Source organism: Labrus bergylta, chromosome 16, assembly GCF_963930695.1.
Source record: "Labrus bergylta chromosome 16, fLabBer1.1, whole genome shotgun sequence".
Lineage (NCBI taxonomy): Eukaryota > Metazoa > Chordata > Actinopteri > Labriformes > Labridae > Labrus > Labrus bergylta.
This window is the reverse complement of record NC_089210.1, coordinates 5,379,430-5,407,131: the sequence shown is the minus strand read 5'-3', so window position 1 is coordinate 5,407,131 and position 27,702 is coordinate 5,379,430. Positions and strand designations below refer to the sequence as shown.

The 27,702-nt window shown below is 41.7% G+C and overlaps 1 protein-coding gene across 2 annotated transcripts; it reads right to left on the bottom strand.

Annotated features, from left to right (window-relative positions):
- Positions 1 to 20: 20 nt before the first annotated feature.
- On the bottom strand, positions 21 to 27,702 carry radil2a (Ras association and DIL domains 2a). Of its 2 annotated transcripts, none has more exons than XM_020652686.3 (16): positions 27,129 to 27,702; positions 24,973 to 25,311; positions 24,449 to 24,684; positions 21,322 to 21,653; positions 17,142 to 17,831; positions 16,510 to 16,547; positions 15,180 to 15,340; positions 14,971 to 15,086; positions 12,333 to 12,552; positions 11,808 to 11,980; positions 8,398 to 8,542; positions 6,962 to 7,143; positions 6,509 to 6,884; positions 2,228 to 2,361; positions 1,185 to 1,324; positions 21 to 1,087 (listed from the first exon to the last, which is right to left on the bottom strand). In XM_020652686.3, exons 1-16 carry the CDS (start codon positions 27,257 to 27,259, stop codon positions 985 to 987), a joined length of 3,516 nt encoding a protein of 1,171 aa, XP_020508342.2. In that variant the 5' UTR covers positions 27,260 to 27,702; the 3' UTR covers positions 21 to 984. The 2 variants fall into 2 exon arrangements, with proteins under 2 accessions (XP_020508342.2, XP_020508343.2); XM_020652687.3 differs by having other exon boundaries at positions 14,971 to 15,083.

Genomic DNA, 27,702 nt, shown 5'->3' with positions numbered 1-27,702 from the left:
GAAAACAAATATCCAGCAGGTTTTTGAAGACAAAATATTATTTATTCAATAGTTTCAAAAAAATACTGTGAATATAAATATTACAAAAAGGAATACTTTGTGTGTCTTAATACCAACACTGTGTACATTTCACCGACAGGCGGCGGCAGATTGTTGCTCTGCCGTGTTGAACACTCAAGACATTTCTGCATTTGAACCATCGGCTGCTCTGTTCAGAAACCCGGACATTTAAGATTTTAAAGGAACAGTTCAATACTTTTTTTTTCAAAAAACAGTCCTGATGTAGAGTAGAGAGACGGAAAGATCTGCGTTAGGCTCTGGAGATCAAAAAGAAAACGACGACTGCTAAAATGAAAATATCTGATTACATTGTGAATAGCAAAAAAAAATGAAATGAAAGTAGTTTGAGATGTCTCTGCTTCCTTCCCATGTTCCGGGAATGTTCTATAATTGTGATTAAAAGGAAGAAAGTAGTGCCAGCAGGAAGCAGCCTTCCTCCTGGATGTGTAAGACGCACGTTTATTGCAGTGTACAGACACAGTTTCACAGTTTATCAGTCATAAAGCCATAATGATTTGAAAACGTTTCCAGTTTATTCCAAGAGGCCGATCCCGGGGCAGCCTGGTGGTTATGTCGGACAGAGAGCTGTGGATTCAGACATTTAAATAGATGTCTCACTAATGCCAAAGACGGACTGTTTTCTCCCAACATCCTCCCTCGTGGGTTTTTTTTTGTAGACTTTGTTTACTGGCCGGACAGAAGCTGGGCAGCAGAACAGATTTAAAATAGTTGTCCTTACACACACACTATGGCCATAAACACATAGTCCACATGGTCCTGATGCATCAGATGATTGTCTCAACAATTCTGAAATGGAAGCAGGAAGTGTGTTTCCTTTGGTAGAGAAATTCTGATTCTGGATTCAGCAGGAGGATGAACTGAACATCCCGCAGAACTCGTCGATCGTCATCAGCAGCTCGTGTTTCAGCACTTGGTCGTTATCGAGCCCTTGCTGTTTGTCTTTGAGTCGATCTTTGCCACCAGCAGCCTGAGAGCGTCTCCTGAGGAGCGGATCAGCTCTCTACCTCTGAAACAGAGACACACAAAAAGCTGTGAACACGCATACACACACAGAGACACACATGAACACACAGAGACGAAACAGTGTGTACTGAAATACTCACGTGTTGTACTCCATGCCCACCAGGCTGATGCCGTTCACGGCGAGCACTCGGTCTCCTGTTCTCAGCTTCTGACACTGAGCAGCTGGAGAGTCGGGAACCACCGACTTCACGTAGATGCCGCTCATTCTCAGAGGAGTTTTCTACAGAAAGATTCAACGAGAAATGTAAAGATTATTTATTTTGACAAACAGCATCAAGAGAGCGTGATGAGGATTGCTTCTCTACTCTCACCCACACAAAGAAAAACATCTCAACAACTGTTGCTTTTATGACTTTCTAAATGTGGTTTTCTTTTGCAATTAACAAATTAAAAAAAGCAAATGATCACATTCTATACGTAAACCATTTAAGTTTGAGCATTATTATTTTGTATCAAACCCCTTTGTGTGGCGGTTCTGGGTCTAATTCTGGGTCTAATTCTGGGTCTAGTTTTGCCTATCTGTGTGTTCGAGTGAGTGGTCTGTTGTCTGTGAGGATCTTTGGCTGTCATCCTGCAGGCGACTCATCCTGATAGGTGGAAGTCGTCCTCATCCACAACAGCTAATCATTCCAAACACTGTTACTTAAAAAAATTAAAAACTTCACTTATAATTGTAATTGAGTTGCTGTTTAATTTCCGATTTGGTTTTCGGTCCTCGAGGGAATTATCGAGACGCAGATTTAACACTGGTCATTTAAGCGCTAATAAAGAAAATATAAAATCACAAGTGTTTCTAAAATGTCTCACAGTAACATATAAGCTCCCCTGAGATCACAGTCTGTCAGCAGGAACTTTAGTGTACGTAGATGTTGTTCTGTCAGTGTGTTCAGCTGAAATCTGTAAAGTCTGATCTGATTATAGATTTAAGAAGCTGCTGAAGGTTTTTTCTCTGTCCGGATTACACTGTGAGAAAACAAAAGCTGATTTAAGAAAATCAGGATAAAAGTCAGCCTTTAAGTTCTTTTCATACAACTGTACCTAACCATTCCCTCATTCCCTTGTGATAAATACATATTAGGGATAGAAGAAAAAGAGGTATTTTGCAGAGAAGTCATTTTCGCACCGTTCCATCAACCAGGGCCAGACCCAGACCGCGAGGTCCTCGGTGCAGCTCCACGGTGAACACTTCCTCACTTTCTTCTTCTTCTTCTTCTCTTTCTCCATCGTTCTCCGTCTTCTTCTCTACACGTTCACTCGCTGAAAAAACAGGAAAAAAAGAAGTTTACATCAACACAAAGTGGTCCAACAGAAACCAGCACACGAACTGGATCTGATACAGTGACTCAATTCCCTTCAAAACTCTTTATCCTCATTTAGGCCTTTTAGAACAAGAAACAATCTGTATTCAATCTAAAAAAACAACAACAAATAAATTAACTGATCGTCAATGATCATTATTTTCATATTCATCACCATCATAAGGATGTTAGGACTGTCAGTGTGAGCATGTTAGCACGCCAATGTTAGCATTAGCGTCATCTCTACTGTGCCTTTTGTGGTAATCTAATCGTGGATGTTACATTTATCAGTCAGGAAAACAAAATAATCAAGAATTCATAATCCTTCATTCATGGGGACTTCCTTAATAAATCAAAAAGGCTAGCATGCTAACATGCTAATCTATAAATCGACAGGATCAACATTATACACAAAAATCAGTAGGTCAAGATATTTTGTTTAAAACGTTAATAAGTTAACTCTTTTCGGCGTCATGTCTTCATCAGATTTTCAAGCATGCGGGTCAAACGCGTTGTTTGAGTATGCTAACGTCTGTTTTTGCGTTTGTATGCTAGCACGCTTAACTAGATTGGCCAATATGGTTAAAATTATACCACTTAAAAATTAGCATTTAAGAATTGGAAATGAAATTGCGAGAAAAGTATTTTCTTAAATAAGCAATTAGCTTAAAGTCTCACATTGTGCTAGCATGTCTGTAGTTCCTTGGTAAAGTTTGGAATGATTGTCGTAATAACGGCAGCAAAGCTAACTAAACCCAAACTAAATGTTGTTACTCATCATGACTGTGTTTTCACTCGGTGGACTCATCTTTGATTCACAGCAAAGTCTTTGAATTCTTTATTAGTACGTCACTATGTGGATTGTTAGCTTGTTAGCCTGAGCGGTCGTCACTGAATGTGGACAGGTTAGCATGCCGTTAACCCTTCAAAGGGACTTTCCGTCTCATGTGGGGTCGGTCATTCTGTCACTACAACAACACAGCAACAGTAGCTTCCTAATAAAACCTGTTCCCACCCTGTAGACCCCCCCATGCGGCCTGTCTGCCCCCCACGCAGGACCAACCCCGAACAATGCCGCCCCCCGATTAAGATTCCACGCACCAAGCCGACTGTAAATTCCCATGACGGGCTGCCTGGCTCTTTTCTCTCCTGACATCACTACCTCGCTGTGATTCTTGGGGCCAGATTAAAGGATTAGCAAACTTTCAAAATAACATTAGCTGTTAGCCAAAAAACCACAGAGAAGCAGCTACTGGAGCTCAACTCAGGGTGTGAAATTTACAAAAAATCACAAGGACTTTAAACTCAGGTTAATTTACATGACTTAAATATGATGAGTAAACCATGATTTATGTATAACAGAAAAAGTGGGACTTAATTATCATACAATTGAATACTAAATGTATTAATCAAGGCGATAAATATTGGGTAAAAATCGAAGAAAATCTTAGATATAATGTTAGTGATGAGTATACCTTTAATCTTTTTCAAGCTTAAACTCACTAGTAATTATTTTAACAAATTCATTATAGTTCTGATAATTTCTCAATTATGTCATCAAATCTCATTTTCCCCCAAAACATATTGAATCCACCCGGATGTAGACATGAAAAGTTCATTTTCAAATAAAAAAATCACATTACATAAATACACTCAAGCTCAAATTGACGTTTCAAAATTGATTAAATATGTAATATATATGATTTAAATATAATTTCAAGGCTTCAAATAAAATGTATTTTAATAAACTACTTGAATAATTGATTCAACAGCAAACACTCAGCATATTGAAACGTATTCAAGTGTTGAATGTTAAACCTGTTTGATCAGATTTACGTGCAGGTTTTGTGACAGAAGGTTTTTTCTGTGTAATCCTCAAACTCTTTAAAGAAATTACTTTTATCATCAGAGAAAACCTAAATAATCAAGTGACCAATGAGAGTAAAGAACTCTGATTTAGATCAAATAAATCCCTCTGACTAAAGACTTCTGAGACACACACACTCATGCACGCACGCACGCACAATGGGGGGTCTGTAAGGAGCATTAACACAGGTTGAACCTCTTACAGTCAAACAAAATCACATGTGACAGAAAGTGTTGGGGTAAGAGGGGGGAGGGGTTTGAATTAGGATCAAGCTTTAGATCCTGAAAGCCGTTTTCACATATGCACTCCTGAAAATATCTAGATAATTTCAGGAGGACTGCTCTGGATGTTCTCCTGACCTGGCTGTTCACATGTGCTCCTCACAGCGGGAGACTATACCCTGTCGGACAGGGAAGGGTGGCAGGGTCTCCTGAGGTAAGACATGATGTGAAAAGAGTCCACTGTAAGATGCTATAAAAAGAACATTTGCCTTTATATCAATACTATGTGTAGTTTGACAGAATCGCAACGTGCACAAACGTCACCACACCCTCTCGCCTGCTGGAGGTGAATTCTCATTGTGTCCTTGCTGTGTTCTCCCATCAGCTCACTCGGACTTCATGAGAAAAAAATAAATACTAGAAGGCTGGAAGGAGAAACTCCAGATAAAGTGGGAGTGAAAAATGTGGATGTTTGAGTTCACGTGTGCAGCTCGGCCTGAAGACTTCAGGAGTTTTGTGCAAGAATGAAATTTCTAATAGACAGGCAATCAACCTGCATATATTGAAATGTTGCATATGCATACAGTTAAGTTTCCTGCACAGGAGGAACATTTTTCATTTGGTGTTTATATAGTCCTTTTTAATTTGCAATTTTCAAACACAGGACTTGTACACCTTTGTTATGCTTCACCAGGCGTGGTTGTCCACCTCTTGTGTAATGGGTGAAACAGCATCATTATAAAACCTCAGAGGTGACAGGGTGGAACTCTGCTATGTGTGTGTGTGTGTGTGTGTGTGTGTGTGTGTGTGTGTACATGTGAAGCTCCTGCTGTTTGTTTATACATCATGCCTCTCAAATCCATGAGGCAAAGTCAAACCAAACACTGGGCCAAGACTCCCACGCTGTTGTTGATTCAATGTAAAAGTACAAAGGCGTAATGAGGGGCTGTTGCAGACTTGCAAAGGGCTTATTTTTGACCCAAAGCTGGAAATCAGAAAATGCAGCTTCCAGTGAATACCAGAGACTTTGCATTTCTCCTCCCATCCCTCAAGAACTTGAAGGGTGATCAGAATATGTGACTCTCACAGATACAGGTGCCTTTCTAAAGACATCGCTTCAGGAAAAAAAAAAGACTTTGCTGAGTAACAACCCCAAACAGTGTCCAAGTGGATTGGTAGTCAAACACTGACTCTTTCTCCGACAGATGAGCTCATGGAGGCGACCAGAAACAATGAGGGTGGAGAGGAAACACTCTTTCCTGCACGGCGAGCCCTCCCTGTTCAGACTTTCCTCTTTAAATTCCTGAGCTCAGACTCAAGGAAAAATCCTCTTTCATGTCGGGGGGGGGGGGGGGGGGGGGTGGGGGGGGGGTGAACCTTTAAGACGGACCTGGACCCGCCAGGGACAAATATGCAGCGGATCCAAAAGGTCAAGTCACTAAAAGTTTTCTGAAAAGACGTCAGAGGGCAAGAAAGAGAGAGAGAGAGAGAGAGAGAGAGGAGGAGGTTTAAGATATGACCTTACTCTGAAGAAAAGGTTTCAGTGACAGAGTGGTGTGTCACTCTGATCACAACCTGCTGTGTGTGTGTGTGTGTTTGAAGTCATGAATGAGCCTTTGTGATGCTGTGCTTGTCATCGTGTTTGAGGTTTTTGAGGTTGGAGCTGTATTCTGTGAGTTCAGGTTTCGGTTAATATTCTGCAGCTGCTGGCGGCTCCAAAACAACTTTCTGTTACTTTAAACTGTTTTTAACGGAATGAACGAGGTCAGAGGTCGCTACCTCTGCTAGCTGCATGGATGTTATCGTCCTTCCACTTTTTTACCACACTGGAGTATTTTAACTACAATTTCAAGTAAGATCTTTGGATCTTTGTCATTTCCCACTCTTCCTCCCCAATGTCCGACTCTATCCACTGTTCTATCCACATAAGTCATAAAACCCCAACACCCACAAACTGTCATACAGCTGACAAGCGTTCTCTCCACACCATGCAGGTTTTTGTATTTCTCTTCAGTTACCTCTCTTCAGCTGACGTGCCCCCTCCTGCAGGTCTGCCTCCAGTTCGGCCAGCTCAAGGCCCTGCGGGGTGTTTGGTGGGGTCAGCAGGCAGGACGGGTCCAGAGCCAGGCTCTTGTGGTACACCAGATCCGCCTGTCCAGGGAGCGAGTTCTGCAGCTCTAGACTCTTCAGTTTCTGGGTCAGGACCGCCTCGCAGCTACTCAGGTCACCGTGAGAGCCCCGGGTCTGAGCCGGCTCAAAGGCAGAGAGGTGGTCAAGGTCCGGCTCGGGGGAGGGGTCGGTTACCGGGTCAGAGCCCGCGTGATGGGCCGTATCCTGGAGGACCCTGACGGAAGGTGAGGTCACAGACGGGCTGTCTGTTGTCCCGCTGAGAGTCTGTGAACATAAAAGAGGATCAGAACCAGATGCGGAAACATGAACACGCCTCACTTCCTGTCTGCCAGCGTGTTTACCTGGTCCTCCAAGACGGGCTCAGGTTCAGATTCACTGTTGGGGAGCTGGCGGATGAACTCCTGCAGGTGAGTGACCTGCTGGAAGAGGGTGGGGTCAGCGAGGGGTTTCCCAAGCTCAAGGTGGAAGGAGGAGCTGGGCAGGACGAGGGGGGGATGACTGTCGAAACTCTGGAGGATGTCGGCTGCAGAGAAGGAGAGAGAGAAATATTTGAGCAATAATAAAATATTAAATTGTTAAAAACGGGTAAGAGTTTATTCAAAGCAGATTCAGAGCTGATTCTGGATCAGACCACGGGGATTTATCTTCGCTCTGAGAGGTGAACACAGGTGAGAGCGAGGCGAGTGCTGGATTAAGAGGTCAACTGTGGACAGAAGCTGATTGGTGGAGACAGACTGACGAGATTAGAGTCTGAGAGGAAGGAGAACACTTAAAGATGTTTGTGTTGGTGTGTAAAGGTGAACTCTTGTTACAGTTATCGTCATTATATCATCCGGCTAAATGTGCCGACAACTGTGTGATAATTCCCTCAACACACCAATTTTATTTTAGTCCCAAAGCTGTCAGTGTTTACACAATAAATAAAACACATATTCTGATTCCTATTTGAGTAACAGAGTTTTTCAGGTAAAGAAATCTTTTCATTCTAAAGCGTCGTCCTTTTCTCTCATGAGATGTTTATTTCAAGTCCTATTTTATTTCACAAAGTTGTCTTGTAAATTAAAGGTATAATATGTAGAATTGTATAAGAATGTTTACATTAAAATATCTGAATTAATAAAAATTTTACTAAACCTATGTTATATTTTTTGTTGTTGTTGAGTACTTACATTACCTCGAATATTAATAACAGAGAAATCCCTCATTTTATAGATGAAACAAGATGCGTCTTGAGATGTGCCAGCAGAAAGAGATACATTTTTTGGCTTTTTGTGCCTTTATTTGAGAGATAGGAAAGTGGATAGAGTCAGAAATCAGAAAGAGAGAGAGAGTGGGGAATGATATGTGGGAAAGGAGCCACAGGTCGGATTTGAACGTGGGCCGCCCACTTGGAAGACTACAGCCTCTGTACATGGGGCGCGCGCACTAACCACTGCGCCACCAGCGCCCCCAGAAAGACATTTTTTTTGTCATAAATTACCACTTACACATGGACAAGGCTAAATCAGCATGAAGATGCCGCTTTGTCCACAGGGGGCGCCAAAATCAACACATGAGAAACATTCTTCACAGGAGCTTTAAAACATTAAAATTGAGCTTTTTTCATAAACTTCCAAGACTGAACAAAGACAATCTGAAAGTCGAGTGACTTAAAAAGCAAGAAGCTGCTTATTTGATGGTTCTCTGAAAAATTGAATTTAAAAAATGTGAATTTTGTTTCTGTTCGTAAAGAAATGAGCTTCCTCTACCGGAGGGTTTACGCCTCTCTGTCTCTTACCTGTCCTGACTGTGTCCTTCACGTCGTCCGGTGATGGTGTCCAGCCGGGGGGGCAGGATTTACCCGAGCTGTACTCCCTCAGCATGTGGTGCAGCTGAGCCGGATTCAGAGCGGAAAACTCAGCCCTGAGGGACGCCCAAGACGCCTGGAAGGACAGACAACAAAGAGACACAGACACTGAGACACATGGAGCAAAGAAAATATATGACTGAGTCTTTTTATTGTTTGATGATCAGAAGGAGCCAAAGCAGCTCTCTCTAGTCTCTGTGCTGACAATAACAGGCTGGGACAAACAAGTTTTTTTTTCCCATCATGCCTCTTTTCAAACAGTCATTGCTCCTCTCTCATTAACATCTCATTATCTTCAACAGTTACATGATCTGACAAAAAAGGTTTTGTTTCTGTCACCACAGGGCGAGATGTGGCAGCAAAGCCTCCTGGGAGAATATTTCTCAGTCTGTCTGTCTCACATCTCCACAGCTTGTCTTCAAAGCTCCATAGCTCGGAGATCATTTTGGATTCAAGGTGAGTTTATTGTAATCAACACGTAATTGTTGTTGTGTGTGCAGCGTGAGAAAAGTGAACTATCTCTCCTCCTCTTAGGCTGATGTGATGTCATGAAATGTGATGACTTCCTGGCAGCTCGCGCTCACTGAGAAAGAAAAACTTCTATCTCTTAATGTCAGAACACAGCTGGAGGATATGAAACAAGTGAGTCACATGCAGGGGGATCCACCATGTGCTTATTAAAGACAGACAGTACGAACAGTTCAGTCTGTCTGCAGCTGAATCCCTGGATGAGGATTCTGCCCCGACACGTCTGGGCCACGATACATGAAAACATTTTTAATGTAGTCGCTGCTCTAGTCAACGACACGCTGAGCTCAGCAGAAGGAGTTTAAATGCTGCCTATAAACAACCAGAATATAAAAAACTGTCAGTTTGTTATGTCTGAGATTTCATGTTCAGTAGTCTATTCTCCAAAAATATCTCCTCAAATGTTTTCTCCGCCAAACAAAGTGCCACATCCCTCGGCTGCCGTTTAAATCAGCACCACAGAGCCTCTTCAGATCTTTAAAAAAAAAAAAAAAGTCCAAATTGTCCAGATGGAAACTTAAGAATGTGTGCAGGGTGTGTGCTCTGTGTGCCGCCACAGTGTGTGACCTCATGCAGGGCGGAGAGGCTTTAAAACCGGCAGCCTCCTGACAACCATCCAAAACCCACAAACAGACGAGACGCAGCGCTGACAGCTGTGAGGAGACGACAGGAGACATACATGGAAACAGGTGTCACCTCGGAGAGTTGAAAATCTGGGCTCCAGTTTAACCCAGATCCTCCAAATAGAGAAGATTCCACAGACGGAGCAAAAAATAGCATCAGCTTGGAATCAACGAAAATATTTAAATGACAAAACATCATGAATCATACAATCCTTCTACTCCGTTACACATTTTCAAACAGGGCTTCTTTACCTCGGGCTGTACATGTGAAGCTGTCAGCGAGGACACGAGAATACAAATCAACTCCACTGAACTCAACTTAAAAACACAAACTGCTTCAAACATTTGATAAGCTTCAAATTATTTTAAAACAGTCTTAATTTTTAGTTAAACAAAATGAACACCGGAAAGTTATTTTAAAACAGTTGACTTTGTAAACTAGAACAATTATTGGATACACAATTTATCAGTCAACTCAACCAGACTAATCCAAATTATGCACGTTATTAATAACTCACAGGCTGTGTCAGCCTACCACATACACAAACAGTATCGACTGCACACTGCAAAAAAAAACAGACCATTAGCACGCTGTTAGCAACATGCCAACAGGTCATCAAACACACACTTCTCGGTCCGAACTGGATAAGCTGCTAGCACCAAGGGGGTCAGCCCTATGTTCCCACAGCCCTATGTTCCCACAGCCCTATGTTCCCACAGCCCTATGTTCCCACAGCCCTATGTTCCACATTTCTAAGAATTTTAGTCCCTATGTTCCCACAGGGTAGGGTTAGGTTAGGTAGGGGGGCGCAGTGTCCTCTGGGGGATGCTACGAGGGGCACGGGCACTTGGGGGACAGGTTAGGGTCCTTACCCTAACTGATACAAATTTATGAAAAAGAAAATGTGGGAACATAGGGCCTAGTTTTTAAAAAAATCTTAGAAATGTGGGAACATAGGCACGCTCCCACACCAAGTTAGCACCAAGCTAATGCGACCCTCGGTACATAAATAGAATAAAACAACATACATACGTTCTAACACAGCTATGTAGTTACTTTAATATCATTAGACAACAATATAAAACATATTACTTTTCAAACAAACCAGCACTACATGACTAGCATCATGGTGGTCTTATGATCCTTTCCTTTTCACTGACAACGTTAGATTTATTTATGGATCTTGTGCAATATGAGTAATCTCCAGAGAGTGTGAAAATGCATCGTACGATATCGTAGTGTCACGCATATAAACATTCAGCATCGTCACTTCACGGACACAATAAACCTGTGAGTCAGGAAAAGAGTTGTAATTGTGTAAGCCTGACCTTCAGAATGACCTTTGTTCACCTGCCCTCTCATACCTGTGTACGTCTCATACCTGTGTACCTTTCATGTATCGATTTCTCTCTGAATGCCTGTGAGAGTTAAATAAGCCGCTCAACTTCCTCCCTGGTTCACAGTGGAAACAGGATTAGAATGGGTAACTAAGAGAGCGCTGTGATTAAGGAGATTAGATGTTTGGTTGGCTAGCTACCACAGCTCAGCACACACCAAACACAGAGAAAAACAAATATAAAGTGCTCTCTTAGCGGAATACAGTATGAGTGATTCAGTTTGTTTTGGCCAGGCGGATACACACACACACACACACACACACACACACACACACACTGTGATTTCAATATGTGTGTGTGTGTGTCTTTGAACATTAAAAGGACATTTGATGTCGAAGCTGAATGTTTCCACTTCATGCAAGAATGAATTTGATTTCAGCTGAAACTATCCGACACAAACACTGTTTCACAAGATATAGTCAGGTCTGTATTATTATTTACACTATGACATCATGTGTTGTTGGATTAGGCAGTTGGAGCTCTATTTTTAGTGCTACTATAACCATAAACTGATAAGGCCGGTGAGTCTTTATGACAGTTTTACGAGTTTATCTTTGGCATCAACAAGGAGCATCATAAAAGACGAGTAGAAACAGTGCTGCAGTCAGAAAGGTTTGGTGAGTTTCAGATTTCCTGCGTTTTGAACCTAACACACAAACACAGAATATTGAAGTCGCTGTGACACTTGTAAGACCATGAAAATGTTCATGCTGACGCAGACGTGACTCGACTCCGAGGGTTACACCCGCCCGCTGCGAGACAAACAGGAAGGAGAAGTGGGTGATTTCTGACCTGCAGGAGGGTTTCTCTGGGCGTGGCCAGCAGATTGACAGCAGCAGAGAGCTTCTGGAAGAACTCCGTGGCCAGTTCTCCCAGTCCGATACTCTGGATCCAGTCCATCAGCAGGTCCAGGTTGGCCCGGATCTGAACCCCACGGGACCACTGGTAGAACCCTGACACAGATCCTAGAGGATAAATACACCTGATGTTTAGAATTGCTACATGATTTTAAAGGCAACATAGCTCATAATCAGTAGAGACAGTTTTTACAATAAGAAAAATAAACGGGAGGTAAACAAAGAAGTATTAACAGCAGGAAAGACCTTGTAGCTACATGTGGCGGAACACATTGTTCATCTGTTGTGAAAGTCCTTCCCCAGGTTAGCGTGTTTGTCCAAACTGAATTTGATTGCAATCACTTCAAACGGTGTTGGGAAAGTTCAGTCTGAACTCAAGTAGAGGAACTCACACTTCTCAAAAACTGGAGAATCAAAATGAAAAAGTCAGGACTTGTAAAACATGAAACTAAAGTGCTACCTCTCTCCATGAGGGTGTTGAACAGCGAGGCGTTGATGAAGAAGAACAGGTAGGCAAACAGCTGTAACGAGATGTCTGTATGGACCTGGAAAGCGGTCAGGAGCTTTAAGGCCTCCTTCAAAACCTCCAGGATGCTGCTGAGTCCGTCAGGAACCCTCAGCTGACCGCTTTCTGAGAACGGGTTCCCCTCCAGCAGGCCACTCAGTGCCGAGTACATGCTCTGTGGGAGTACAGAAACACTCATTATAGGAAGATATTCAAAGAGTGCAAGAAAGCTTTGATGGAAAGTTGCACATCACAAAGGGCTAGTGTTGTGGGAAAAAAAATATTAATAGATTATATTCCAAAATAACTATTTCTGATTCCTGTGTACAAAACGTTCAGCTCAGCTATATGATAAAAAAAATCCTAAAATATCTCACAAGTGATTTTTACTTCTAACAAACCAAAGAATGTCATCCTGTTTAAATACCAAGATTTATTTATTCATAGTTAATTATAGGGCATTTTCAGGGTCATTGATACAACCCTTAAGACGTATAGCTAGGCTACGTGGTGGTAAATGTGCATTGGTATCTTTTCTTCATTTCCTTTTAAGTACAGAGATCAGCTCTTTGTCAGTCGTCACTCAGATAGACTCTTATCACTACTCCTTCTGACACACCCTCGATCATTGTTTCAAAAGCATGACATCACCTGGTAGCTCCGTACAAACACACACAAAGACACACACACACACTCATCATGACTAAGACAATGACCTCAGACTGAAAGAGGCCATAAAGTCGACAATAAGCTGCATGCCTGAAACAGCGGGTCAGCTGATAATTTACAATGTGGTGAGCAGATTTAGAGGTGCTCATCGCTCACTATAGATACAGACTGAACGTCAATGATTGATGATTTTTAAATACAGGCTGTAGATTATTCTTTTAAACACGTCCGCATACTCACACACTTTCTGTCCATCAAATAATTAGGCTACAGTTTCTCTTATTTATTCTGAAAGAACGCTCACTTAACGCTCATTAATGCTGTGAAAATGTAATCTTTATGCTACCATTTGTTTTTGCTTTTGTAGCTCATAAAGATTCATCACTATTAATTTCAGTCTGTTTCATAAACAGTTAAAATCTCCTCATAGGAGCTTTAATGGAAAAAGGGTCCCTCCTGTCCCCTGTTGGGAGTTTCTCTGGCGACAGTTTATTTCCTCTGCAGAAAACAGACTGCAGCTCGTAGCTCTTCCTTTCACTGGAAGAGTGAATCAGCAAATACTTATTTAGAACCAGAAACATAGCATGGACAGTAAAATGTCTATTTGCATTGCATAAGGAAGGAGGCAGGAACAGTCTCTGTACAGGGCAGAGTGTTCTCTGGATTCTGCAGAAACCAGACAGACTTTAATAACCAGCTTTAACATGAGAAAGTCCCATAAATCAGCCTGGGAGGGTCCTGTCAGGCTGTATAACAGGAAGTCTGGCTGTAGTGTCACATAGTAACTCATTCTCAATCAGACTTTTTAAGTGTCTTTTAAAGTGTTTGTATGGATTAAAGTTGTTGTTTTAAATCATTATAGTAGTTTAAAAAATCATCAGCTTTCCATATTTTCTGCGACTGTCTCTTGAGAGGTGCCCCAAGGCTCCATCTTGGGGCCTTTTCTATTGTTTTTATAAATGTGTCTACTGGTGTTTCAACCAGCTTAATGTTGCTTAACTGATGACACACAGCTGAAGTTCCTCTTGAAACCTGGAGAAACATGACCTTTGTTTCTTTGTTTCTTTGAGATTACACACGCTATACGTTTACTGTCATTTAGCTGCAGTTAACCGTGAGATGGTTTCTTTTCATTAGCTCAAAACATTTCTTTAAGGATTTACTCACTTCTCTTTTGTTGAAGTATCTTCAAGGTGTAAACTTTGGCAGAAATGCAGAAATTAACCTCTAAGTCTTTTGAAAAGTAGTTCCAAAGGCTAAAAGTTCCTTCTTATTTCTCTGGAAATGTGCCCTTTAGATGTTCTCACCTTATCAAGAATCATAGTTTTGTTTTCAAACAAACCAGTGAAACCTTTGGGAGACAAGATTGTCTTTTTGTTTATGTTCCCATCGCTGGAAAATTCACCCTGCTCCATGTGTGACAGCCGTCTTCCTGACTAACCCTGACGGATAAATCAGTGTTTCCATTCTGTGATTGTGTTTCTGTCTGGAAAATGCTCAATGAAAACAGAACATGGTGTTTATGTAGTCAGATTTCCTGCTTCACATGTTAGCTATGCTCTGATTCTACAGGTCAGCAGGAAGTGAAACACTGTGATCTCAATGTGTGTGTTACATCTCAGAGCTCATGTACCATTTTTAAAGTAAAATCTAATACTTTTTAAGTCCTTTTTAAGACCCCCAAAACATTGAAATTATCTTTTGGATATAAAAGAGAAGTAATTGAGTCCTAGATCTGAAAAAAAAGATTGAACCTGTTGTCCACCATCTCCAAATTTTAGACCTACACAAATTTACATTAAGTCAATAGATCATTATTTAAGATGTTTTTTATGGCTGTCATTTAGCTGATTTTAATTTAAGAACATTACAGACTTTTTAAGGACCAGCGGGAACCCTAGTTTTAATATGTGTGTCAGCTGACCTTTGTGAGATAGTAGACGGACTGCTGGAATGTGAACATGATGACTTCCTCCAGGACTGTCATGGCCTCCTCACAGGCTGTCCGAGTGTTGGAAATCTCAGAGTCCAACACAGCTGCTGCACATACAAATGAATATTAAACACACATTAACTTAATACACAAAAACACTGCGGCCCAGACAGTTGTGACAGCTGCGTTAAAGGCCTGACCTTCATCCTCCGGCCTGCAGAGTAGCTGGGGAACCTCGTGCTGGATGAAGTGCAGCAGTTCAATGGAGTTGGACATCCAAAGCATGAGAGGCTGCAGACCTGGGATCAGCTCCGACATGCTGAGAAGCTGAAGGGTGTCAGGCTGAACATCAGCAGGGCTCCTGATAGAGAAACACAGAGAATAAGATACAATAAGATATGTCAAACATGTTTATGAATATTAGTAGCCATCACCCAGATGCCAATCACTGGAGCAATGCAAAAGAAAACAGGTGCATGACAACTGATCCCAGCTGTTTTCAAAAAACCTTGGTTTGTTTAAGCAGAGAGGTTCAAAGACATTACAGAAGATCGTTATTTTAAGGCTCAACACCCAAAGTCAGTAGTCGAGGACTCCACAGCTTCAAGCCTCGTTACAATGTCCCATCAAGTGAGTACATAAGCCAGTCTGTCTCCCTTCACTGGTGTACATGAGCAGTGAGTAAGCAAAAATAACTGCTGCGCCCGCTGTTAACTACCAAACGATGGTTTAACTTCTAATTATGTTTGTTGTGACAGCAGAGTTCAGTGTGACTTCAGGGTTCATCAGAAAACTTTATTTTTTTAATCAAAAACTCTGACAGAAAAAGACTCAGGACAACCCCCTCCTTTAACTTCCTCTAATATTTCTGCAAGTCTGCAAAATGTAAAGTGCAGAGTCACTTCCCACACAGTATTTAGACACTATTAATGTTTTTTTTCCAGTTCTGAATTAACAACTCAAAGTCTCTGCTGGAAAAAAAACAAGACTTTCCAGATAGTTTTGTTGCTAAAAATGCTTTACTTATCAGCTGATGAATACATTAGTAAATACATTTTTTAAACTCAATATATTAAGTGTGAGACGTTTTGTTTTTTCCCACACCAAAAAGTTGATATGAGCATTTTCGTTACTGTAAAGAGAACAAATAATTGATGGGTTCATGGTTCAAATAATGATCAGTTGTAACCTCTAACACTTCAGTCCCTCCTTTATTTGAACTGTACCCCTCACACATTTGGTGATGAAGCTCGTACACTCAGCGTTGGTGAAAAACACTCTCAGCTTCTCTCTGACAGAACCGACTGTGGGAAATTCTCTCTTTGCACATCCTGTATTTAAAACCCTCTTTGTCCTCTAAGTTGTAAAATCAGACTCTAACTCGTCTTTTATTCAAACAGTAAAACTGAAGGGGTTGGGTGTCATATATCATCGTGTGCAGCAGCTGCTCTGCTCTCTGTGTCGCTCTCTGCGTCATTTGTCGAATATTTCAGGGACGATCTGAAAAAACACTGGATGCTTCTTACTCACGTTTCTGGCTGAATTGCTGCGAGTTCTTTTGTCTTCTCCTGGGAAATAAAAAGGTAAAGACAATATCAGTTTCATTCATGTCAGCATACTGATGTACATCATATTCCACCCTGATGGCACATTTGATTACTTTCTCTCACACTCACTCAAGCTATTTTCACACATGCACTCCTGAACATTTCTGGAGTATTTCAGCGCAGCCTGTCCCTGAAATCTTCCAAACATGTCCCTTACAGCCACAAGTTTCCCTGTCAGACTGTGTTGAGTCTCAGGAGGCAGGACAACGTGAGAGCAACCTTGAGGAAATCCAAGATTACGTACGAAGCGACCCTTTCCGACTCTACATAGTATCAACAAATGAGTTTAAAAGAACATACTGGTGAGCAGGACAGAGTAGGAATCAGCTTCATTACGTGCTCATCATCAACAACATCAACCCGTCTGCTTGCTCACAGTAGATTTTCCAGAACGAACCCTTCAGTGTACACATGCTCACTTGAACTAAAAGTGGAAAAAGTCCAGGTAAAGTCAAGATAAAAAATCTAGCTGTTTGCGTTCACACATGCAGCTCAACCAATACATTCTCGGGAAATTCTCAGGAGCTGTGAGCAAAAGCAAAGCCTGATCCTCACCCACATCACCAGCTGGATCCGGTTGGCAATTTGGAGCAGCAGCTGTCGGAGGTGAGTCAGAGGGAAGCTGGAGGCCGAGTGCTGGATGCACAGGCTCAGCAGGAAGGCAGGCGTCAGCTTTGGTTCGTTTCCACTTGGGTCCAACATGTCCATAACCTCCTGCAGGACCCGTTCCTCCTGATCGAGCTCATAGACTAGCAGAGCCTCCGTCCCCTCCAGGTCCCTCCACCGAGGCGGTAAAGACCTTCTCCGGAACCTTCTGATACCCACAGAGGAACCACAGGATAAACAGGAAGTCTTAGTGTCAGAGTTCAGGCAGAGTCTGCTCATCCAGTGGGGGGTCTGCCGGGGTCCTGAGGTGCTGGTCGGATCCTTAAACAAGAACAGGTAGTGTTCCCCCAGACCCACCAAGTCCCCGGGGTTCAGCTCCTGCTCCTCTTTCAGGAGGAAACCATTTCTGGTGACAGGAGCACCGTGGAGGGGCTTCAGCAGGGTCAACGTCTTTCTGTGCTCCCCCGTGGACGTCGGGATGGTAGAGTCCAGGCGTCGGACGCAGCAGTGCTGAGGTAACACGTCAGGAGCAAAGAGCAGGATGTCCACCTTCAGCCTCTCCTCATCCTCACCCGTACAGTGCTCCCTGCAGCAGCCGAAGATGGTGCTAGTCCCACTCATCAGGTAGATCACAAAATCCTGCACAAAGAAAAATCAAAAAAGATTTTTGTAATACAGGACACTAAAAAGATTTTTGTAATGCAGGACACTAAAAAGATTTTTGTAATGCAGGACACTAAAAAGATTTTTGCAATGCAGGACACTAAAAAGATTTTTGTAATGCAGGACACTAAAAAGATTTTTGTAATGCAGGACACTAAAAAGATTTTTGTAATGCAGGACACTAAAAAGATTTTTGTAATGCAGGACACTAAAAAGATTTTTGTAATGCAGGACACTAAAAAGATTTTTGCAGTCAGTTAAGTTTTGATTTTCAATAAAAATTAATTTAACATAATCTTAAATTCAAACTGATTCGAGGTCAACATGTAGCTTTTGTAGACATTAAGTGTCAATTTAAGAAAAGTGAAACCAGGAACACAGCTTGACAACAATTTGACTTACCGGTACTTAAACTATGGTCGTCAACACCTGGACTAGCTTGACATTAGCTTTACAAATCTTGACTTGCTCAAAAACAACCCGTCCAGTTTGACATTAGCTTGAAACAACTTGACGAGAGCTTGAAAACAACACAACTAGTTTGACGAAAACCTTCACTAGCTTAACGACACTTAGCTCGACAACAACTTGACTAGTTTGGCGACACCCTGACTAGCTTAAAAACCACTTGACTAGTATGACAACAACTTTACAAGCTTAAAACAACTTCACACCTTACAACAGCTGGGCCAGCTTGACACCAACTTTAGTAGCATTACAAAAAGTTAAATAGCTTGATATACCTTGACCTTGCTTTAAAATAACTCACACTAGCTTGACTAACAACTTGACAACTTCGACACCACCGTCACTCACATTACAACACGTTTACTAGCTTGCTAATGCTTGACGCTGCTTTAAAACAGCGAGACAAAAGCTTCACTATGGTTGAAAATAACTAAACGATGGAAACCATAGCAGTCCTAGACCAAATAATGGTTGGCTTAACCACCGTTGCTTGGGAGTTTAACAGCCAACGGGTTAAGGCCAGAGTTATTTTATGACGTTAAAAATTGTATTATATCCCTTATTGGGGAAGCAAAAACCAAGACGTTTGACAATAACCGAGACAATCTAAAGCTCCCGTTTAATCCAATTATCTTAAAGAACAGTCTCTTCCTGTTGAAAGTGTGTGTAAGGGATGGGATTTTGTTCTTGTTGTGTAACATTTTGGAAACGATCCAGTCATGTGCGTGTGAACAGCAGCGGGATCAGCTGACGAAAGGACAACCTGCAGACGCAGCGTGAGGACACACAGGAACGGTTCGGCTTATTAGAGAGACGCAGTGATGTCAGTGACCTCGGGGTCACCACATTAAGAGCATTAGCGAGGACATGATACGGTATCACCAGGAGCATGACTCTGACATGTCTGCACAGCTCTACTTCCAGTGGTTTGAATGTGAACATGTCCAAGTTCCTGTCCTTCTGTGACTGAAAACTAATGATCTTTGGGTTGTGTACAAAATAAGACATCTAAGGACTGTGTCATGCACTGGGACAAACCACATCTTTTACAAGGATCTAACATTTCATAATTATGAAGCTTGCTTAGGTTACAAGACAGGCGGACTCAAAAATAAAATAAATGAATAAATAAAAGGCAAACTAGGTCGAGTCTGCATCCTCAAATCGGAGAACAACACAGAGAACATGACATCTTTACTGATGTGGCTTATTTTGAATCATTACAGTCAGATTCAGCCATTACGCTCGTGGGTTTCTCCACGGATTGCGTGAGTGTGAATGTGAGTGCGCCCTTAGTCATTTTGTCTAATTCTTAGGAACTATTTTCACTGCATCATATACATATTCACGCAATGGAATTATTTGTTGTCTTTAATTGGCTTTTACCTTTAAAAAATAATAAATAAAAAGTGTTCAAAGGACTTCCATGTATCAAATTAAAAATCATACCTTCTTGGAAAACCTGTCATTCATAATGATGACTTAGCTCTCAGGGATAGAACCAGACTGGCCTTCAGGAAAATTAAACTTGCAGGTTCAACTGGAGCAAAGAAGACAATAATACAATCTTGCTTCTCTCAACTCCTTCGTTGGATAAAAGTATTGTTGAACTACTTTAGAGGTACTCTTATAGAAAGATCATTACTATCCACTATACAGGCTCGGGACTTCCTTATCTCTGTTCAGTTCCTCTTTTTCCTGAACAGATGTGAGATTTAGATAGATATGTGAACACTGCTGAACAACAGTCTTGTCTCGATGTTGTCTTGACAGTTGTAGAGTTAGATCAGCCTGCTGCTGGTCTCTCTGTTTCCTGCACAGTCAGCTATCTCTCAGCAGAGGTGATGTGAGTGAGATCAGTCTTCCTTTTCGGGAAGGAGCCGACCCGAAGCCACAGCCTGACTCTCTGGTTTCCTGTAATACATGTACGGGGCTGAGCATTCAAACTGCATCGCGCCTCAAATGAGACGTGCTGGAGGACATGTTTCTGATATCTGAAGTGGTACTGGTTTAAAGATTGTAGCAGTCAAAGTGTTTGTTAGCTTAAGTTCTCTCTGCTTTTTGTCCTGCTTACAGTGTGCCTGATCATGGTTATCTCCTGTTGTAAATGTCCTCAGCTGATATCTTCCTCTCTGTATGTTGAACAGTCTGTCTCGTCATGTGGACATGCTGACAGACAGCTCGTTCGTTGCGTGTCTACAGGACAGCGTCAGTCTGTGTCAGAGTAGTTCTGAGAAGTCCACAGTGTTTTCTTTCCTCTTCCTGTAAAATCTCTGCTCTCTGACTCTGGATTTTCTCCTGCAGCTTCTTAAGAACAGGAGAGTGTTGGATTGAAGGTCTTAACACCCTGGTGTCTCGGCTAAGCTCTTGTTTGTGTGCACCTGCCAACAAACTGAGCAGACTGTCATTGAAGCCAGTACAGACGAGGAGACGCTTCTTCAAGAACAAAGCGTTCAAACAGCAGTTTAACCTACAGAGGAACCTTAGTCTAGAATGTGCTTTGCGTTTATATATTAGTCATCAGCGCTGTTCTTTGTAAAACAGGAACCCTTTTTTGAGGCGCAGTATTTCTGTCCCTCTGACGTTTGACCTTCAATCTGAATGTCGCGGAGGCGTAAGGCCAGAGTCGTTTCAGGGGCGAGAAGAGATCAGCTGAGCCAGCAAGGGAGCGCAGTGCTGTGTGTGTGTGTGTGCAGGTCTGACTGTGTGTGTATGTGGAGCTCCCGCTGTGCCGTGCTTCTGCCACGCTGAAGCGCAATTTGAATTCACACACTGGGACAAGAATATTACGACATCATAGAATCAAAGTACAAAGATGTTCTGAGCTTAGTTGCGGAAACGCAGTCTGAAGTCAGCTAGGGATTTCTGCATTATAATACATCTCTCGCCCCGAGTGTGGAGAGGGAGTTTTAAATACATGAATCTGATTGAAATCTTATATTGAAAATTCCCATTTATCAATATAAAACCATTATTGATTCTGCCCCCCCCCCCTCACCTGTCTGTGGCTGTAGCCTTGCAGCAGGAGGAAGTAGGGGAAGTCGAACGGCGGGTGGATGGAGTACTGGGTGGTGTTATCGTCGCTGCTCTCCGTTTCCTCCTTCTCCAGGCCGAGTCTCAGTTCCTCCTTGTCGGCTTCGGCCTCACCGTCCTCTCTGAGGGCGGAGCTCTGCCGCGCCCGCTCCGCCTCTTTCCCCATGGCGGGCAGGTCCATCTCGCTCAGACTCCTCCAGATGCCGAGTCCGTCCACGTCATTCTCACTGCCGTCCACGAACAGAGACGTCACCCTGCTGCGGCCCCTCTGCAGCTTACGGGCCTGAGCGTTGATCCCTGATGGAGCACAAGACGAGGAACGAGGACAAGTCAATACTGAGAAACAGAGTTTTTAATTAATCTGAATATCTACGTGTTACAATCTTTCATGCAATGTCAATTTGGGTCTCTGTTTGCTTTTGTGCATCATTTACAGTCTGTTTCTTAACCAGCTAAAAAAAAAGTTATTATAGGGAGCTTTAACATTGAGTTTCCTGCATTTCTCAGTTTTAGATCATGTTTAACTTTAAATTTTGATTTTTAAGATTCTGAGAAACTGTTATAGACATTTGTAGCACCATTTTTTCACATTTAGAGAAAAATGGAAACGTGATTGGCCTACTCAGGGATAATAAATGACAATGTACAGAAATGTTAGTTACAGCCCGGCAGTGAATAAAAGATGGAGTCTGTTGCATATAGAGAATAAAATATGGATGTATGCAAAGACCAAGAAGGTAAGCAGTTACTGAAATGACGTTGAAGACTAAAATCCATAGACCAAACAGAAATAAATAAGAGAAAAAGCCCCTGTTGAAACCCCTCTGGTCAAACAGTGTTCTGGCTTCAGTTCAGATGAAACATGAAGCAGAGGAAGGAGAGGAAATGTGCAGGAGAGGGAGGTGATAGCAGCGCTCGGATCCGACTGACGTAACACAAACACCATTCAGCTGGTTTGGAGCGGACTCCACACCCGCCACTCTGCTCCGCTTATCAGCTGTGAAAACCAGAGTGCTCCATATTGTTCAGCAGAGCCTGAAACACGCACACTGTGGAGGGGAACGTTCGTGTCCCTGATCCATGAGAGCATAGGAAGGTGGACCCCACCTGAAAGATCCACTAGGAACTTTTCACGTTTTTACTACCGATTTCAGGCTGCAGATTTTGAAATTATTCAGTTCCTGTGCATTAGGACCATTATTGGAAACTATAACGTTCACTTAAAAACCCAGATATGACTTCTGTGTCTTTGAAAATAACTAGCTGGAAAAAGCTTGGTACAAAGTCCGGAAACAGCTTTCCTGGCTCTTGCCATGGGTAACAAAATTCTCCTTCAGCACTTAAAATTTTAAGCACCAACACATTTAATCTTGTTTGTTTAATCCGCACAAAAAACTATGAGTAAAACCAACACTTTCCTGTTTCATGGGCGATATGTGCCAGACTATTTCCTGGTATTTTTGCTGCTCAGGGCCAAGAAATAGTTTGAAACAAGAAACTTCCTTGAACTGTTGTTGTCAAACTTCAGTTTCTGTATGGACAGAATAAACAAGATAGGGTGTTAATCACAGAGCTTTAGAGACGCAGCAGAGCCAGGCTAGCTGTTTCCCCCTGTTTCCATTTTAAGCTAAGCTAAGTAGCAGCTGGCAGAGGAGCACTGTTTCAGAAAGTTATTTGGATTTGCCGTGTCTGCCCATTGGTAAACCACAGTCTGCTGTAAAGTTTGTCGGAAGTCTGAGGCTTCTAAAAGCAACAACACAATATGTTTATTCCAGCTTTTCATACAGCGGCAACCAGCTGAAAAGCTGCGCTAACATGAGACAAATAATTTTCCAAAAGGCTGGTTTATAAAATATTGCATAGTAGGACTGCACAATATGAGATAAATATGTAATTTACAATCTCATAACTATAAGAATTGAGATGAACAAACTTAAAGAGTGTAACTCAAAGTCTTTGTCCAGCTGTTCTTTATGTTTTTACGTGTTTGTGTCACACTTTTCCAGTCTTCTGACTACTCAAAGCGCTTTCTCTACCACATCAACACACCGATGGCAGAGGCTGCTAAATTAAGTGTCCATCAGTATTAGCCAATCCATTCATTCACATTCACACACCGCTGACGCAGCAGCGGGACAAAGTTGTGGATAAGTGTTTCACCCAAGGACACATTGACATGAGAGACGCCCATCTCTACCACTGAGCCACAGCCCATGTCAACACAATACCATTTCAAAAAGCATTTATTTCACCACTTAATTACAAATGAATCTGAGGGGAACTGATAGCTAGCTTGAGCTTCATCTGACTGCATAAAGATGGTGTGATAGCATGAATGACGCAGGTCTCAATGGATCAAATTTAAGCAGGTTAAGTGTGAAATAATTACCATTTTACTTTTACTGAGGATCTGTTTTTTATAACAGATTTATTATTATTATTATTATTATATTATTTTACAAACACGTGGTATTGAAAGGTATGGAAGCGTTGAAAAATCATGCCAAACCTAACACACAGATACAATTTAACGTCTGAATCCTGTTTATATGAAGCCGCAATCAGGAGGAATTTCCAACACATCAGTGGGACCAAGAATAATAGTGATAATAAACATCGGTGAGGTAACACAGGGAGAAACACAACAGACCTGTGCCAGAGTCAACACGGTCGCTCAGAGCGCAGTGAGCAGGAAGTGAAGCTCTGACTGAAAGAATAACAGGGCGAGTGGACACACTGAGAAGGGGGGAGCTGCCTCCAGGTTTCACGGGGGCCCTAATGGAGGGGCCCTTGCAATAAAACAAAGATAAGAGAGGGGGCCACAGTGACCTCCCGCGTCCCTCCCTGCTGCTTTTGTTCCTCCAGACCTCCCTCTCTCTTCTGCTCTCCCCGCTGATAAGCTGCACAATGAGGTTGTAGGAGAGCAGGAGAAAGGCTCCCCATGTCACACAGACTCAGTGATTTATAACCAGGAGTAGAGATGTTAGGGTCGCTTGTGTTTATCACTGAGGATGGTTTGATGTGCGGCCCAACCTCTGGTCCCTGAAGCAGACCAGGGACAGGACATGTGAAGGTGTTAGCCTCGTATTTACCTGCTGTAACGGTGTCTCTGTCCTTTAAGCTCTGCTCCTCTACGCTCGCTCTCAGCTGGATTTCAAAGCGTCTGGAGAATCCTTCCTTTGGCTTCCACAGTGACTGCAGCATGAGGGGCTTCTCGTGGTCTCCCACCACCCGGAAACACTCCCTCCTCCACTGGTTGACTGTCCCCGTCTGTCCGATCACATCGCACAGTACGTAGTCGCTGGGGTCTTCTTTTTCCAAACAGTACCTGAAGAACAAGATAAGACGTTAAAACAGGAGGACAAATAGAAGGGGTGGGGGTTTTTAACCTTGTAAAACAGATATAAGGAAGAACGCAGTAGATGGGCAGATTGGATAACCACTGTTTATCCACATTGAAATATCTTAACAACCATAAAGTTGATTGGCATGGAATTTGGGATACAAACTTAATTTTCTTTCCAGGATCAATTCTAAAAACTTTAGAAATTTGCTTTATTTTGGTGCAGTACCATCATGACATCAAACTGACGTTTTGGAAGCCCCTCCCCCTCACCTCTCTAAGGCCTCCTTCAGCAGCTCCTTAGCACTTGACTGAGTGGTGGCCAGCACGCTCTTATAGTTTGCCCCCTGACAGATGTCGCTACCAAAGATCTTGAGGATGCCCGGTACGGACATCTGACTGGATAGCTCCGCTGGGTCGTCCGCAGCCTGTATGTCACCGGCCAGGCTGCCTCCACTGGGCGGCGTGCCTTGGCGTCCCCTGTCCCGAAGGTTTGGACTGTGGTTGAAAACGTTAGAGAGCCTGTTATTGTGGCGGCGGATTTTGCTCTTGGCCGGCTGCCGGACCACCACTCTGTCTGAGGATTGGACAATGCTGTCCGAGTTACTGGACCTGACAGGGAACAGAGGAGGAAACCCGATGAAACAACTTTAAACATGCATGATGGGGTGATCATGAAACAAAAATGATTGTATTTGTAGTAAAAGGCTCCCGAAAGGAGTTAATCCCAGTGTGTGAATGTCCACAGGGATTTTAATGGATTAATACAATGGTGGCTGAAACTTTGTCTATGTATAGACTAGGGCTGGGCGATATGGACCAAAACTCATATCTTGATATTGATTAGCTGAATGGCGATACTCGATATATATCGATATGTATTTTATTAACAGTGAAAACACATGGAAAATAAACTACCTGTTTGTGAATTTAAAAAGTAATATTATAAAATAAAATTGTTCCTTAAATACAATAAAAGAGAGAGAGAGGAGGAGCAGGGTAAAGAGGAACAGACAGTCAGTCATCATCATGAGATGAGAAAAAGGTGACCTGGCACCTCTGTAACGTTATTTTAATGCAACTTAAACTATATCGATATTAACGATATTGTCTGACCCTATATCTTGTTTGAAAATATATCGATATATCTTAAAAACTCGATATATTGCCCAGCCCTAGTACAGACCTGTTCAATTTGTATACCACCTAATATTTTCAGAAAATAACTATGGCAGAAGTGCATACAACATAAAGAAAGGCGGAAACTGTTAATTAACTTAAAAAAATGGAATGGTTGAAACATTAGCAAAATCACATAAAGCAGGCTTAAATGCACCTTAAAATACATCTGTACAATATTTAAGATTTTATGCCACTTTCCCAATAATATATGCATTTCTGGAGCATATCATGACATATTTAATCAATATAATGTTACATTACAAAATATCAAAAATATCTATTTAACAGGTGCTGTTTTTATTACCAGAATAATTAACACATTATGCAGACAAGAGTGATATTTGATCAAATAATGCACCTATATTCTGAAAATTAAAAAGTGTTTTTGTTACTGTATTTTCATTTTAAAATTAACTTTTTCATTTGAATTATGATACAAATTTAGCGGGGCATTTTTTTGAAAATAATAAAGCAAATGTCATTTTCTTCCTCATTTTAATTTAGTCAAAGAATGTGAATTTTTGAAGTTGAAAACTAAAATTCAAGTTAGATAAATGAATCATCGTTTTATTTTTGAGTCAAATAATACACTCATACATTCTGAAAATTAGAAAGCATTTCTGTGAAGGCATTGTCATTTTTGAATTAGCTTTATCATTTGAATTTTGATCACTAATCGCTTCCATAATAGACCACGTTACTGTGCATAAACATTTTATTTTTATTTTTTAAAATTTTATTGGTCAATTTTATTTCATTCAAAGAAACAATAAAGTTAAGAAAAACAAACAAACATAAAATCTCAAATTTTGAATGAAAAGGAGCAGAAAGAAGATTAATCTTATGATATCTGCCCCTCTTTCACAAAACATTAATTAAAACAAAACAGAACACTTCATTCAAAAACAATTTAAATTTAATTTAAAATTAATTTAATTTAATTGGCTGCAGGTAAACACAGCCACTGGCAGCCCCATTGTAAGTCCTCCTTACCAATTCATTATGCACCGTACAAAATATATCACAATAAACTTTTGTTACAGCATCACGAAACAAAACAGTATCTCTCTGACATATTTCCACATATTTATTCAACAAACTGACTTTAATTTTTCTTTTAAATATCATGTTTGATTTGACAATATATCTTAAATGGTCATAAGTTAAGAGGAAGCACCTCACACTATTTAATATTGATTATTTATAGCCTATAGTAATCAGTCCTACATATTGGGGTGTGTACTTACTGCAGAGATCCATTGCTGGGTTTCCTCCCCAGTTTGGCCAGGCGCTTCTTTGGAGAGCGGATAAGTAAACCCACAGGGAAGTTCAGAGCCTGTTTATTAACGTGACTGCTTCTCTCCTCCGAAATCATCATTACTTTTAGTCTTACATGAACAAAACTGTTAAAATATCAATACGAGAATGAAATGAACATTAGGCAATTCGCCGGTAGCCTGGCTGAAGGGGAGAAAAGTAGCCCAGAGAAATTTCCACTTCCGACAGTTAAATCCGCATGAATCACGAAAAGGTCTCCAACACGACCTTTATATTCAGGAGAGTTTCAGAGTAAGTCAAAGTGTTGGTGGATGAGATGGTCTTGAGTTACATTCCCACACAAGTTAGAGGAAAAGCGAAAAAGAGCCGATTATTCAAATCAGTTTTCGGTGACATAGAATCCAAACAGAGCTTGAAATGAAGTCGAGACATTTTCACTCCAGGTCCCCCCTCTTCCTGACTGAGGAATACACGTTTTCTCAAGTCCGTTTTAGTCCTTTGGTTCCAAGCGGTCCGGGAAGCTGGAGGGGACTGAATGAACAA

Bases quoted from the DNA above. Each gene is read 5' to 3' on its own strand.
- radil2a (XM_020652686.3), bottom strand. From the start codon at position 27,259: ATGATGATTTCGGAGGAGAGAAGCAGTCACGTTAATAAACAGGCTCTG. The intron at 17,832-21,321 runs GTGAGGGGGGGG...TTCTTTGTGCAG, and splicing joins AAGGCTACAGCCACAGACAG to GATTTTGTGATCTACCTGAT. The intron at 1,325-2,227 runs GTGCGAAAATGA...ATCTTTCTGTAG, and splicing joins TGGCCCTGGTTGATGGAACG to AAAACTCCTCTGAGAATGAG.